At 30.8% G+C, this 15,189-nt stretch overlaps 2 protein-coding genes across 3 annotated transcripts in view; both read left to right on the top strand.

Annotated features, from left to right (window-relative positions):
• The first annotated feature begins 1,513 nt into the window (after positions 1-1,513).
• Positions 1,514-5,957, top strand: LOC108913253 (selenium-binding protein 1-A-like). Its single transcript, XM_018718775.1, has 9 exons — positions 1,514-1,595; positions 1,942-2,090; positions 2,423-2,620; positions 3,236-3,395; positions 3,688-3,994; positions 4,355-4,449; positions 4,502-4,618; positions 5,233-5,572; positions 5,666-5,957. The coding sequence occupies exons 1-9, from the start codon at positions 1,583-1,585 to the stop codon at positions 5,712-5,714; spliced, it is 1,428 nt and encodes a 475-aa protein (XP_018574291.1). The 5' UTR covers positions 1,514-1,582; the 3' UTR covers positions 5,715-5,957.
• Positions 5,958-6,456: 499 nt separating this feature from the next.
• The window catches only part of LOC108913274 (ADP-ribosylation factor-like protein 4C), a 29,190-nt gene continuing 20,457 nt past the window's right edge, over positions 6,457-15,189 (top strand). Inside the window, exon 1 of one of the 2 annotated variants that reach the window (XM_018718801.1) lies at positions 6,457-6,617. The gene's annotated coding sequence lies outside the window, so the exon portion shown is untranslated. Of the gene's footprint in view, positions 6,677-15,189 lie in introns of both variants that reach the window. The other variant, XM_018718802.1, reaches the window with a different exon arrangement.

The following is a 15,189-nucleotide window of genomic DNA, read 5'->3' as shown; positions in this document are numbered from 1 at the left end:
GGGACAGTCATTTCCTACCCAAAATTATGCAAATTGAGCCAGAATGAACTGTGGGCTATTGATGGCCTTATTTTCGACTATTTTAAACCACGAATATCTTTTTGGACGTCAACTTCAAAATCAAGAAGTCCCCTCCAGAGCCCGTCTACCGGAACATCCATTTTCAACCCAAAATTATGCAAATTGAGTTTGAATCGGCATAGTTTATCTACTATTATACTCTAAAGTTTTTTTATCAAAATTAGAATGCCCTCGGAGCAATTAAAATATTTTAAAAAAATTATCCAAAAAAACTTGATCAATTATTGCTATTTGGAACATCGGTAATAAATGTAAACATTTTTAACTTACAGTGTATTGTACAAAATTCAATTCTAAAACTAATTTTTCTTTTCAATATTCTTCCAAAATGCGTAGGATTCAAGATATAAGTAAAAAACTCAAATAAAATAGGTATTTTTTAAAATTTTTTAAACATTTTTGCAATTTTGAAAATGTTCCGGACCTCGCCCAGAGCTAGGGATCTACACTTTTATTATGTAAGTTTTACTGAAGGTATTCCACCTAAAATTAGCTCATCCCATATTACCATATTGCTACCAAATGGAATAATTTAATAATTTTTATATATTTCATTAATTGTAATTACATTTATACAGATATAAACAGATTTAACCAAGTCATAATTTTTTTTATTTTTAAAAAAAATGTAAGCAAATGGTATTCTCACGATCCTGTTTTAAAATCTAGCCGTTATTACTTATGTATATGAATTCAGAAATATCAAATTTTGTTGCCTTTATTTAGAATTATCAGAAACCTTTATTTGAGGAAATTTTAACAAACATGATTTATTTTTGAATATGTGACATAATATTTGACCATTGACCATAATGAATTTGTAAACAACTCGGTAATAAAGAAAAGTCCGTATAAGGTCATAAGAATAATATACAAGTGCCTAAGAAAAGGTGCCTCTTCCCTAACCAAGTGTGGTGAGATTCTGATTGATAATGTTAGCAATCAGTTTACCATAAATGCAATAAAACAATATTTATAAGCTTCGTTGTTATTAAAACTTGTCTCAAAACAGGGACAGATATTTTTTTACATAATTTCTTGCATTGTAATATCAAACAATTTTGTTTGATTAAAATCGTTGTGTCTCTAATTACGAAAAGTCTTAAAAACCGTTATTTTTTAAAAAGGCAATTTTCTTAGAAAACCAACGAAAGTCAAACAAAAATTTTAATTATAGAAATCGCAAAACAATGTTGCATTTAATTCAGTCACGAACCACTGAATTGAATATTAGGTATATTTCATCCCTTAGAATTCAATCCACATCAACAAACAGCAACATAATTTCTTCAGGTATTCATTATTTACACGAAATCACTATCGACGATTTACTGTCTACATGTTCATCTTTCATTCAAGACGATCATTCTAAGTGACCAGCGTAACATCACTCTAAATTTTGGCTATACGACAGATGCGTTTGATCGACCTAATCCTGATAACATAAAAATATTTCTACTCAGTACACTAAGTAACCGCAAACGGTGAGCATTTAAAAAAAATGGGAGAGACTGGTAAGTACACGAACCGTATTATTACATAAGTATCTATCTGCACATTAATGTTTGCATTTAAAGTTAATTGAAGTAACATATTTCTGAAAAATTAAATCAATTTCTCTGCATATAAGTATTCCTGAAATTAGCTTGTTATTGTTTTAAATAAAGGGAGAAATAATAATTGCAAAAAGTAATGAGAACATTTGGTGTTATTAAAATGTTGTACCCAAAAACGATGAAAATATTCGATGCGTATTCCAATTTTGTGAAAATATGCATACGGTATTCAATATTTCTAACATTTAAAAAGTTGGTTCGAATCAATTGAATTTACTAATAAAACATTTTGTTTTTTTTTCGGGTCCGGGATATGCAAGTCCTTTGGATGCCATGAAGGGCCCTAGGGAAGAAATTTTGTATGTGATTTGCGTACAACCCAGTCAAGGCAACGGCAAAACCGATCTTTTAGCGACTGTCGACGTTAATCCAGAATCGCCAACATATTGTCAAGTTAGTGGATGTATTAGATAATTCAAGTCTTATTAGCAATGCAGGAATGTTCATACCAAAAATAAATTTGGTGGTATCATTCTTATGAATAATTGAAAATGCGTATCGGAGACTTTAATGTTTAATTTATTTAACATATTCAGTAACAAAAAATAGTCGATAAGTGTTTTGAATTTTTAGTTAGATATTAAACAGATATTTGGTTTTATTAAAACAACTTTACAGCAAATGAATTATAACATAAAACACACAGATACTGAAATCAATCATATATACCTAATGGGTTGCCTAAAGTATGTGACTTAAAATACTGATATTTTGTTTATTTTTAGATAATTCATCGATTGAGAACTGGAAACGAAAATGATGAATTGCACCACAGTGGGTGGAACGTTTGTTCTAGCTGCTATGTACCCAAAGGATGCTGCAATGCACAGAAAAGGGACAAACTTGTTCTGCCAGCTTTTGGATCTGACAGGATTTACATTATAGACACTGGGAAAAATCCTAAGGCGCCTGAAATGCATAAGGTACATTGTCGATCTAAACTTTTCGTATATAATTCATTTAATTCAATTTAAAGCCTTTTTTGATGGCTCAAAAGTACTACACGCTTTTTTATGTTCTCTTTTATTGCAGAAATATTAGTTTAAAAATAAATCTGGCATATATGTATAAAATATGTTTTAGGATAATAACAGTAATTTAGACAAAATAAACTGACCTCCACCTCAATATATTTTTTAATTGTGAAATTTTATAAACAATTCTTTTAACATAATATTGTAGTACAATATTATGTACTACAATATTTTGCAGCTGCTGTACGTGACTTTTTGAATCAACATTTTCCTGAACACTGGATTGGTAAAAGGGGTTTCATCGAATGGCCCCCAAGATTGCCTGATTTAACACCATTGGACGTTTACTTATGGGGTCATTTAAAAAGTGTTATTTATAAAACAAAACCTACCTCTTCGCCACCGAATAGTGGCAGCATGTGATGAAATAACCCCTGAAATGCAACAAAATGTTCGGGAAAATGTTGAACAAAGGTTTTATTACTGTATGGAAATAAATGGGTCGCAATTTAAACACTTAATTAATTAAAAATTTTTGAAAACTTTTTTTTTCGATATTTCAAGGTGATAGATTCATCAGAATTGGTGAATCTGGATTGTCGTACTCCTCATACGACTCACTGCCTAGCAAGTGGCGAAATAATGATTTCTGTCATGGGAGACAATGAAGGAAATGGCAAGAGTGACTTCATTTTGATAGATGGAAAAACGTATAAAACAAAAGGTAATACTTATTTCTTAAAGATCTGCTTAAATTAGCTGACATCATATTTATCAAGTAGGTATTTGTATTCATACAAGTGATAATTTGAAAATATACATATGAAGAAAGCATACCAAATAACAGCTTCGATTAATATTTTATCTTTGACAGTATTTAATGATTTTCTCGTCATTTCATAAGGAAAGGTAGTAAAGGTGAAGATGCATAAAGAGCGATACAAATTTTCTCAATTTTCGTTTGGAACAATTCTAGATATTGAAATGATAAAATACTAATCTACAATTTGTAAAAGGAACATGGGTTAAGGGAAAATCGCCCAAATTCAACTATGACTTTTGGTACCAACCTTACTTTGACGTTATGATATCGTCGGAATTTGGTGCTCCAAAAATTTTCAAAACTGGCTTCAAGCCTGAACACACGAAAGATCCCGACGCTTATGGAAGAAACTTAAACTTTTTCTCATGGAGTAAACGGGAACTCATCCAAACTATTGACCTGGGGGAAGATGGGCTGACACCTTTAGAGGTTCGCTTTCTACATAATCCCAAGGAGAGTCAAGGATTTATAGGATGTGGAATAAATTCAAACGTATTTAGGTAAATATTACCGCATATTTAGTGATTTGGAAGAGTTGATTTACAAATATTCCCAAAAAAATTGTTCATAGCTACTATAAGTTTAGTGGTAAAAGTAAAATAGAGTTGAATTTTACAGATCCAATTTTAACAATAACAGTTCTGTCGTTCTGTTTTTTCCTTGCGATGTTTCTGAGGTTAAAAATGATTTTAAAAAATCGTGTCTTGTTTTCCGTCTACATTTTCTTTCAACTGCTTCCATTTTTTTGCTTTTCTTTGTTCCACATAACTTTTCTATATCACAATATATTCTCCACATCTATGAATCTTGGATCATGTTCCAAATGACCTTTGTGCTTCAGTTTTTACCAACATTTCTAGGTTTTATATGAAACCTGACGGTAGTTGGGCAGCAGACAAAGTCATTAGCATTCCACTGAAGAAAGTATCTGGCTGGATTGAAGATTACATACAAGGTAAATATTAGTTTATACTGTAACGAAAATAATAATTTACTTATTGATTTAGGATTGATAACTGATATTATTCTGTCCTTGGACGACAAATATCTTTATTTGTCAAATTGGCTACATGGGGATGTAAGACAATACGATATCAGAGACCGAGCTCATCCAAAACTTACAGGTACCTAAATCAAAACCGTGTTTTCTAACTCTAAGCAAAATTAACTCAGTTGCAATAGATAAAGATATTCTGGATGTTAATGTTCTATAATATGCATTTTTATGTTAAATAGTATACAATAAGCCATATTATGCACAATGACCGACGGAGAAATGATTAGTTCTACCATTGAAGTCATGAATGATGAATATTGAAGACGTTTTACAGACGACTATGCATTAAAAATGTTATTTATGTGTTATTCTGCAAAGGGGGTAATGTGAAATTAGTGTAAACCCTACACTAAAAAAAATTAATGTGAAATATGTTTCATTTGAAACTTTTGTTGTCAAAGGAATGAAAGATGAACAAGTTGAAAAATAATTTGTCATAAGACAGAAGATGAATAAAATAAAGGAAGAAGAAAATTCATGATGTCTGTTTTAATATATGTATACCCTTTGTCAGAAAAAATATTTCTAGTTTCTAAAATTAATTAAATATACATATAATGTTGCTTATACTTTTCATGGATCATTTTGGTTTAAGTAAAAGTGAATATTAAATTTTCATTGTTACTATTTGCCATTTTGTGGTGGTTGCTTAAAAGATTCTAGCAAAAATTGAAATTTTAGGACAGGTTTTCCTCGGAGGAAAAATCTTGAGCGATTCCAACATAAAAATTTTAGAGGACCAAGAACTCACTGAACCTCCAAAACCTGTCTATATAAAGGGAAAGAGGTACTATGGAGCACCCCAGATGCTTCAGCTGTCTCTAGACGGCAAGAGACTCTATGTCACTAATAGCATATTTTCTCCTTGGGATAAACAGTTCTACCCCGAGATGGTGCAAAACGGTGGAAGTCTTGTAAAATTAGACATCGACACGGAAAATGGCGGTATGATGCTCGATGAGAATTTCTTGATAGATTTTGGAAAAGGACCGGATGGCCCTCTGCTACCCCATGAAATGAGGTAAAAATTGATAATAACAAATGTTACAGGAATCTAATAAATTCGTTAAATATTTATTTTATGATTAGTATTAGTAAGTTTTAATTTTTTTAGGTATCCTGGTGGAGACTGTACATCCGATATTTGGTTAGCAGAAGAATAAAGTCATATTATTAAAACATATACCTATGGGGTTATGGCTAATTTTTCATACCATACAATAGCAATTAACAATTTTTTACAGTAGGATATTAATAAAAATGTATTAAGTAATGCAATGTAAGCCCTCAAATCTATTTTTATTATAAATTTATTTATATTTTTTATAAAAATTGCTTTTTAAAGGACGTCCATAACAGCATTATTATTACGATAAGAGGTGTATTCTAAATATAGATGTTTTAACGAGATAAAATAAATAAATATTTAAAATATGATAGATAACTTTTTAATCAATAGTAAACAGAAGTTCTTTCTTCATAAAACTTACTGCTTAAATGAAATTTTTATCACTTCATTGGCCAAGGTTTTTAACTAATGATATCGTGTGAAACAACTAATCTGCGTACTACATATTCCGTCCTCTAACTTTGTACACTTCATTTCTGAACCAGCCCCATAAACAATAATCTAGTATTGTTAGGTCTCGAGATCTTCAAGATCTTGAACTTTTTAATTTTAAATCAAGACATGTTAAAAAACAAATGAATGATGTAGTCCTGAGACCTCTACAAGCAATACTCCATACTAAAAGCCACTGCTCAGTCAATACCCCAACCGTCAGTCGCAGTGCCCTACTCATAGCCGTGGCTTTTAGCGCCAACAACGACTAGCTTTGGAAAACTAGCGGCAAGCATGTCGGATGATGGTGGGCAAAATTTGAAACAGCCGCTGTCAGTTGATCGAAGATGCTGGTGTGGTGAGGTGCTAGTTTGTTAGTAAGTTTTGTATTAACTGACCTTTATTGTGACCTCCTCTATTTAGTAAACACTACACGGTGAGGATTTGTTTATCTAGTGAAAGTGGACTTTTTCGTTTTATTTTGTCCTGTGCTTTTACTGAAAAGGTTAGTGGATTAAATCAATTTTTAATCAAATCTGGATTACCAGCTGATTGATGGAGAAGGTTTGTTTTCAGTATGTAAGGGTTCTGGACATCATCAGCAGTGATACTGTCTAGGAATAGTTAATAGTATTGTATATTCTATATCACCATTTTTATAAAGTGACCTGGAAACCTATTATCAAATTAATTATCATAATCTTCGTTCGAAGATCATGAATAACATCCATATTTTCTAATAAAATACACAATATTTAATGAAAATAATGAAGGGGATATACCTAATATTATTTGTCGGGAAAAGTTTCAAGCGTCAACATCAAATTTGTGTTATCATCAGCAATTCTTTAGAATAACAGATAAGTTAGTGATTTAATTAATTTAAATCAGTTTAATTCCAAAAAAGATTAATTAAATTTTTAACATTTATCAATAACTTTATCACGTAATTGAACTAAGTTTTTCTAAGTGTTAGAGTTAATGGATTGCAATCAATTTGAATTCGATGAACGGTATAGCATATATATTTTATGATAACGTTATCATATTAGGTATTAGACAAAACTGATGGAAAATTTCTCTACTTCAAACATTATTAAAATAAGTATGAAATCACTCATTGAACAAATTGCAATTGAGCAATACCCTGGTGAATATGCCAGGCGTTCGCATAATAAAATTAAACCCTTTGTAATAATAGAGCCTCAGACAGCACACACACAAGGGTCCTATACAAAGCCCCAAGGATTTCTGCTCGGATTCTAACTAAGATGTATTTACAGACTGAATCCTAAATCAATTGTCTGTCTGATTGAAGTCGACTCCTCTCTTTTCTCGATCTCTCTCTCTGTCCTCAAAATTTGTCCCGCTGCTCTTAGCAACAGTAGCGAAATTTTATTTTGCGCAGTCTGAGCCCACGCATCATATTTTAGAGCAATCAGCACAGTGCGAAAGTAAATATAAGAAGATTGATGAAATGTGGATAATGCACTGAGAGTTTCCGCTTGCTTTGACCCAGTAACTACCTCGGATACAGGTACATTCCTCAACTCACGTTTTGGACCCAAACAGTGAAAGCTCAAGCCAAACCTGTTTTGGGATTTCAAACTTCAGTGGAACCCTAGGATCCTCTTGTTGATTGACATTCAAAATAAAAATACTATCCACAGCCTATATGCAAATCTTTCAGTATGGTAATTGGTAATACTAATCTGAAGAGCAATAAAGCAAGGAAAAACAAGGTAAACTGTCTTAAATGTTGTTCTATTGAAATAAACCAAAAGTACCAAAACCTGATCTCCATTTGAATAAATTGTGTGTAGTCAGAACTTATTAAATTAACTAAACGATTGGAGGAAGAAAGTTATCTCTTTGGAACACCTTCCTAAAAAAATTTAATGTAAATGTAATGTAATGAAATTCATTCAAAATAATATTGAAGTCATTTAGTTTTAGAGAAACTTCGATAGTAGGTATATATAGAGTTGCTTATATTTTGTGTTTAAGTCGTTAGTAAATTTATAAAATTTATGGAAATAAATTTATAAATGGATCCTAAGACTATGCAAGCAAGTCAAATTATACCTAATTATACATATATTCTGTCATCTATCATTTTATTTTCTTCTATTAATGCTAACTAATTTAATCATCTTCTCAATCAACTCTTTTAGTCTTACTTTAACCTAACTTTTAAAATATATTAGTTTCTATTTAAAAAAAACTCGCTGAATGATATGATAACTAAGTTCTAATTGAAAACAAATTCATTACATTGAATTGTCTAACAAATAATTATTTGCAAGTAAATGTTATTTATTCTTCGCACCTTTCAAATATTTTTCATTGATTTTCTGGTTCCTAGCCATAAAAAGTTGATTTTAGTAAAGTCCTTTGAAACGGAGACAAATTATTTTTATATTCACTAAGTATTCACACTTATTCTTCCATTTCTCTTTATTGATATTATAACTGGTACCTGATATATTATGCTACATGCTACATATGCAACATCAGTCTTGTGGATAGATAGACGCAATTATTTATAGTTAAATTCACCGCAAATCCGCTGGCTGTCAGAAATTTCCTAGAGCTTGACAACATTTCTCTCATTCGGTGGAAAATACCTCGAAGAGGCTGTTGGTTTCCCGTTTAAAGTGCAAACGTGTGCTCCTAAATAGGCGATAACGGAATAGTTGGTTTGCTTTCCTCACAATGGAGCTAATGAATTATGTATACATTTTAACAAACAAATAGTTCCTAGTCGTACTAACTATGACAGGTATATCTAACTGTTTCTTGTGTAAGAATTTTCTCGAGCTGTTTACATATCGTAACAGATGTTTCTTTTTTATTCTAATTGTCAAGTTAGGCATTGACCTGTCCTGTAAGACATAATTTTCTATGAAAGTGACCTACTATAGAGTTTAATTAGTAGTAACACAACTGTCCTAAGTTCATGGAGTAGTGGATTCAAGTACTTGCATTAAATGTAACTGAAACATAAAAAATATAAAATACTTGTTAAATCTTCTTATGTTTGTCTGCTAAAGAGGCCTTTTCTTTTATGTTTCAGTAAAAATAGCTTCTGTAGATGTATTTCAGAAAGTTTATTCTTAACTTATGGGTGTTCTTATTTCATAAACCAGTAGTTTTGTTTTATTTCTTCATATGTCAGAAAATCTCAAAGGAATTCATGTGAATTCAAATTTGATAATAACAGTACAGGAATACATCATATTATTTCATTATTATCGCTATATACAATACAGTTAATAACTGTCTTCTCGAGTTATACTAAAGAATTTTGATTAACATTTTCTGAAATAGAATTGACTAATACCGAGATATAGCCATGAAATTGGAATAACGCTTTTTGAAACTAAATTGTCGATTCCCTGAAATGCGTCTACACATTTCTGTTTTAGAATACGAGTATATTGTTAGAAAAATAAATTATAGTAAAATGTATCTTAAGATTAGCTCCAGCTTGTACTAAAAATCTGATTATTTGGTGTCAGTATCAGAAATATTTTTACTTTCCATTAAATTCGTCCTAATATTATTTCACATGTACAATAATCCAATAATCTAGATCTTCGTCGCGTGAGAAATTCCACAGGGATCAAAATCACCTCTTATCACAGTTGGAATTAATTCCTGCAAACAAACTTTTGCAGCAAAATTTCGGCGTTTCCAATATGCGAATTATACAACTAATTCAAAACGATTTGATGTGACTAATAAATTATACGATATTAAAATACATTTAAATTTGTATGTAAGTAGTTCAACGTGTACTGAATAATTCATGAAACATGTAAAATATTTTTATAGCCCACAGTTAGCTATAACTGTAGCTGCATTTTTTTTATCAGCAGACGTTTTAATCAAAGTCAAAGCCATTAACATCAAATGTGTTGTTTGGTGTGAAGGTATTTTAAGTTATGTTAATTTAAAATAACATGCGTAGGTGCGTTTTCTAGATCATTTTTAAACCAAAATTTGCTGGATTTGTTAAAAATATGTGAAAAGGTCTTTAAAAATGATACCAAAGGCAATTAGTCACTTTTCCAATTATTAATATTGTCTTGAGCGAATCTAAAACAAATTATATCTGCGCAAAACGACAGCTGTTTAATCGATGATACTATTAATTTAATTTCTAATTATCAACACTTTTTTTTAATCTTTCATAATAATTAGTTAATGCTTTTAATTGTAACTGTTGTTATTGGCCTAGATAGCAAATTACTGATTACCTTTAATTAACGGATGTTGTAGTACTTCTTTATAGAGAAGCAATGACTGTTATAAGTTTTATTTTAGATATCCTGAAAATAAATAAGTGATTTACTAAGATTATTTTAGCCAAAATTGTGTTATTTGTTTTTCCTTTAAATTTTAAGTCCATAGAATTCCTGCATTATCAACATTTAGAAATATTACTTATGAGGTTAGATATCTTTTACCTAGATTTTTGATACCAAAGAACATCATTTTCACGAACCTGTTGATGATTTCCAAATGAAATTATTTGGTAATTTTCACGTACTGAAATCTTGGTCTGTGGGAGTAGGTCACATATGGGATATAATTAACTTAAAATAACACTTCTCTGTTTCCAATCATCTCAGCACTGTCAGGTACTCCAGCAAAGAATATTACGACAGCTGTACACCAAGTAATTATCACTCCAACAGATGGTTCGGAATTAATTTCTCTCAATGGTTATTTCCATCCAGACCTAACGACTTCATACAAACTGATCAAGTCAACAGTACAAACCTTTAAAAAAATTATCCGTTCAAAACTTTCTATTCTAACATCTCTTGGTCTACACCCTGGAGCTACCTTCGCAGCTGTTTTACTTTCAGTTAGGCAGGCGTATCAAAATTTCTCGTGGGCGAGAACAAAATTTATAGACTCCTCTATTAATTGCTGCACCTCTCGTGACATGTACCTGTATGCAAATCAGCGAGGTAAGAAAATTGCAATAAATCAGCGAAGACCTGTACTGCTAGTCACTTCGCAGCTTATTATTAATAAATGTTAGTGGTAACTACATATCACTAGGCAGGAACAGTATTTTCCTTGTTAATATAGCCAATTAATGTAATAACATAAATTAATAGTAATTCATTAAATAAGTAATTATTACTAATCTGTTTCAAAATAGCCAAAGGCTCGAAATGAATCATATAAATGATAGATAACAGTTCGAGTTAATGAATTTTACCTAATAAATATTAATTTTTCCTTTCACTAGCAGTTCATGATTCGTGTAGAGAATAAGGCTATAAATACCTCATTGGACGAAAAAATACTTTGTCTGTTTCGAACTATAGTCACCAAAACGCCAAAGTTAATTTAAATTTGTCATATTATGTAGTAAGTACCATTGTAATGTCTCCCCAACATGAAAACTGCCTTTAATGTCACTTGTCAGATAATTATTCCCCACTTTGGCCAATTTCTTTTTTCTGGATAGCAATCATTGGTGATGAAATACTTTATAGTCGCTTTAATAGTTACAATATAACATTAATGTGGTGATAAGTGCTAGTTGAGGTCTTAGATCCCTTGAAAGCATGCTCAATTGATTTAAATAACATTTGCATACTTTACCAAAACTTTGGACGTTACATAATAGCTTAATACTGAATGGATGGGACAAAAATAATAAATCTATGCATTTTTATTTAAATCTAGTTACGGCTTTCAGTATAGAACAAAGGAAGATCGCCAGAATCCTTTGTTTTGCATCTGTATCTTAGGTGAACTCAGCAAGGCACGTATGGTTCTTGTGGTCGAAATAAAATCGGGTTTTCAAAGAAACGATGATATGTTTCAATGATTCACGTATGTGTTTCGCATAACAGTTATAGTTTATAGTTATAGTTTATCGGTATCATCTTTATAAGTATTTCCTCAATTATTCAATGGAACCGATGGGTTGGAATACCCTTATGGCTTCAATCTTATTAACATTTTTGTCACCAAATTATACGCTTTACCAGATATATGACAAACTTGTTAAAACTATGTTTTTCAAACACAGAGACCATAAACTTATCTACTGAAGACAACGATGAAAAATGAGCTTTTGGCTCATACATAATATGATAAACTGTTTAATTTCAACCAACTGTTCTCCGTTTCCTCTGGAGATCCTTACTCGAGATTATGTAAATGAAAAGATGAAAGTTTTCAGGATATTTCAGCTTACTAAGTGGCTTTTCCATCGGCTTTACTGCAGCTTTTTATAGGAGTACGATGTAAATTAAGCTTTCAAATTAAGTATTTTCTTGCCCGTAATTTACATACCTGGGGCACATAAAATGAGCCAAACTCGATGTACATTAATTGAAATGCTAGACGGAGTACTATTCCATAAAGAAGTCGAGCCGTGAGACCAACATTCAGGTGTAAAAACAGATGAACTATTTATTTTTACTTGTTGATATTTCCAGAGGAATGCGGATTTTTTAATTTAAAAATAAGTTCCCCAAAAAAACACCTCTGACTGATCACTCTGGCACTGGGGCTTGTTTTTCCACAGTTGTGTAAAAATATCCCAGTAAATCAAGTATAATACATCCTGGAGGCAAATTAAGAATTAATTTATGCAAATCATATCGTGTTACGAGAAAACATGACTCCAAAATATTTACCCATAAACAAGTTTGGTCACATTAAATTATTCATATGTGAGGAACAATAAGATCATAATTTAACAAAATGATGAAGATATTGCGATAACAATCCATAATTATTAATTTCTTCGAATGACTTTTACGCATCAATTTTTTTCAATCGAATACGCTTATACAAGCGCTTCCTAAGAGACGAATAACTCATAATTTTTCATTTATTTCGCTATAACTTGCGATTAAATCAGTATTTGTAACTTGAGCGACTTAAAACTTACTGCTGTGATAATAATAAGTCTCGTTCCTCTCTTTTATTTAAAATTTACCATTCGTATCTTATTATTGTTTAACGTGTTAGTAATAATTATTGTAACAGGTAGTGTTAATTTTCAAATGGCGTGCGTGTTTCACTTAGATACTTCACAATCTACTTATTTAGTTGCATTTTACTTCCAAATAAAATACTTTTTCTGAGTAGGATATCCTGCAGTGTAACAAATCGTTATAGTGTCAAGCACCTTTGAATATATTGGGTTGAGTTTAAAGTTTCAAATATTAAATTGAAAACAACGTAAGTTTCTGCAGTGTAATAATTGGAAATCTAATGTTTGTAGAATTTGTAGGTATGTAAATTATTCTGATAGCTCACTTACCATAAGAAATTAACAGTGTTCGAATAGATGTAATTGAAACAAACTGGTTACTGCTCCTGAGCAAGCATTATAAAATATTAAATCAGAACAAACCTGAAACTTTGTTATTTACATTCAAAACACTTATTCTTCATTATGTATTTGAAACATTAATTTGTAAAAATAATTATTGTTAAACGAAAATATCGCATTGCGTTTTAGTATTTCTGCATTATACCTGTAAATATTCCTTCTTAGTACTCCATTTTAACCAAAACTACTATTCATTCTATCGATGGAACACTAACACAATATCGTGACCTTAAAATAAATCTGTAGCAGGTAACGAGTAATATTCAATAGCCGCCAGATTTTCTCAACGATCTCCTCTGAACGTTAATTACTTTCTTTGTTATCTAAGACCTCTTTTTCTTAACTCTGTCACGGTATACTATTTTAAATTGTCGACTCACTAAACCCATTTCGACATTTGAATTCGTCCATAAATATCGTTTGTTTTTTACTAAAGTCAAGAGATTTTATCTCTTTAAGAATAGTTGTTAATCTTGACAGAGTTTAATAAGACAGCGACCCCAATTTTAAAGAAATATGGGGTAGGAATGTTCTGTGAGATAGTGCTCGTATCTAACAATTATCTGCACTAGATTTTTTATAATTAATTATGGGACAATATTAGGTCGTAAAGAACATATCTAAAACATCTTCCGGTTAAGAATTATTAGCAGTTACAGAAGTAATTGCTTTTAAAAAATATTAAAAATAAGAAAAACTTGTATAGTATATAGTTCTCTGCCTGGAACATTGATTTTAATGTGACTATCCGTCAGATTCCCTGACAGGTAAATTTCATCCCGACTGAAATTTCCGTCTTGCTGCCACTCTAAATGTCATAAAAGGTTAAGTAATTCAAATTTAATAGACTATAAACGAATATTTGATGTTAAGTCGTTTCTGTTGATATTTGAATTTCATTTATCTAATCTCGTAAACAAAATTCAAGGAAAATATCAAGTGTTTATGTCCTGTCATCAGCAAATAAACCTAGAAGTACCGTTAACAATGTACTTACATGCAAAGTGCGAATTGTAAACACGAACTTTTAAATATCCTTCACGAAACAAATATAGATTATGTTAAAAATACCAAGTAGTTAGTTTTTGTAAAATTTAAATTAAATAAATATATTAAAATATTTGAGTTGTGATAAAACTTTTTAGTGTATAGTTTAATACATGATAAATATCAAATATTTATAGATAGTTAAATGGTATGAAATTAAAATTATGAGGCAAAATTTCATAAAATTCATGCTAGTAACCCACCTAGATTTCTATAGCGCAGTTAAAATCCTCAATACGCATATAATTCGAGAATTATATATAAAAGATAGAGATGCTGCATAATATTGGCACCTATTTGAAGCTAAATTACAAAGACTGGAGTCCCTATCAGGCGCCGAATAGACTACAACATTTATTACTGCTACCACCGACAGACCACGTAGCGATTTTTAATAAAATTCACCTTTGCTTCATAGAACATATAAGATTTTTTGCAAAAAAAGGTTTCGTTTAAAGTTTGAGCAGCATATTTTATGTCGACTCATTTTGCTTAATTACCGCATTAGTAAGACAAAGGAGAGCTAGTCTACTAGATACATAAATGATCTAATTTAATAATCAATTTTTTGGCACAGAAAAATAATTAAACTGCCATCAAAGTAATAAAAAATTAATTGTTTCCAGTATTTACGTTACGAAAAAACATCCCC

The sequence above is a fragment of the Anoplophora glabripennis genome, unplaced genomic scaffold (genome assembly GCF_000390285.2).
Source record: "Anoplophora glabripennis isolate ALB-LARVAE unplaced genomic scaffold, Agla_2.0 scaffold333, whole genome shotgun sequence".
In the NCBI taxonomy this organism is placed as follows: Eukaryota; Metazoa; Arthropoda; class Insecta; order Coleoptera; family Cerambycidae; genus Anoplophora; species Anoplophora glabripennis.
Note: the sequence above shows the minus strand (reverse complement) of the source record. Positions and strands in the feature narration are given on the sequence as shown.

What these genes read in the sequence shown, in the direction of transcription:
- LOC108913253 (XM_018718775.1), top strand. An exon ending in GATTGAAGATTACATACAAG is followed by an intron (nt 4,450 to 4,501) that starts GTAAATATTAGT and finishes TTATTGATTTAG; the next exon opens with GATTGATAACTGATATTATT. An exon ending in AGCTCATCCAAAACTTACAG is followed by an intron (nt 4,619 to 5,232) that starts GTACCTAAATCA and finishes TTGAAATTTTAG; the next exon opens with GACAGGTTTTCCTCGGAGGA.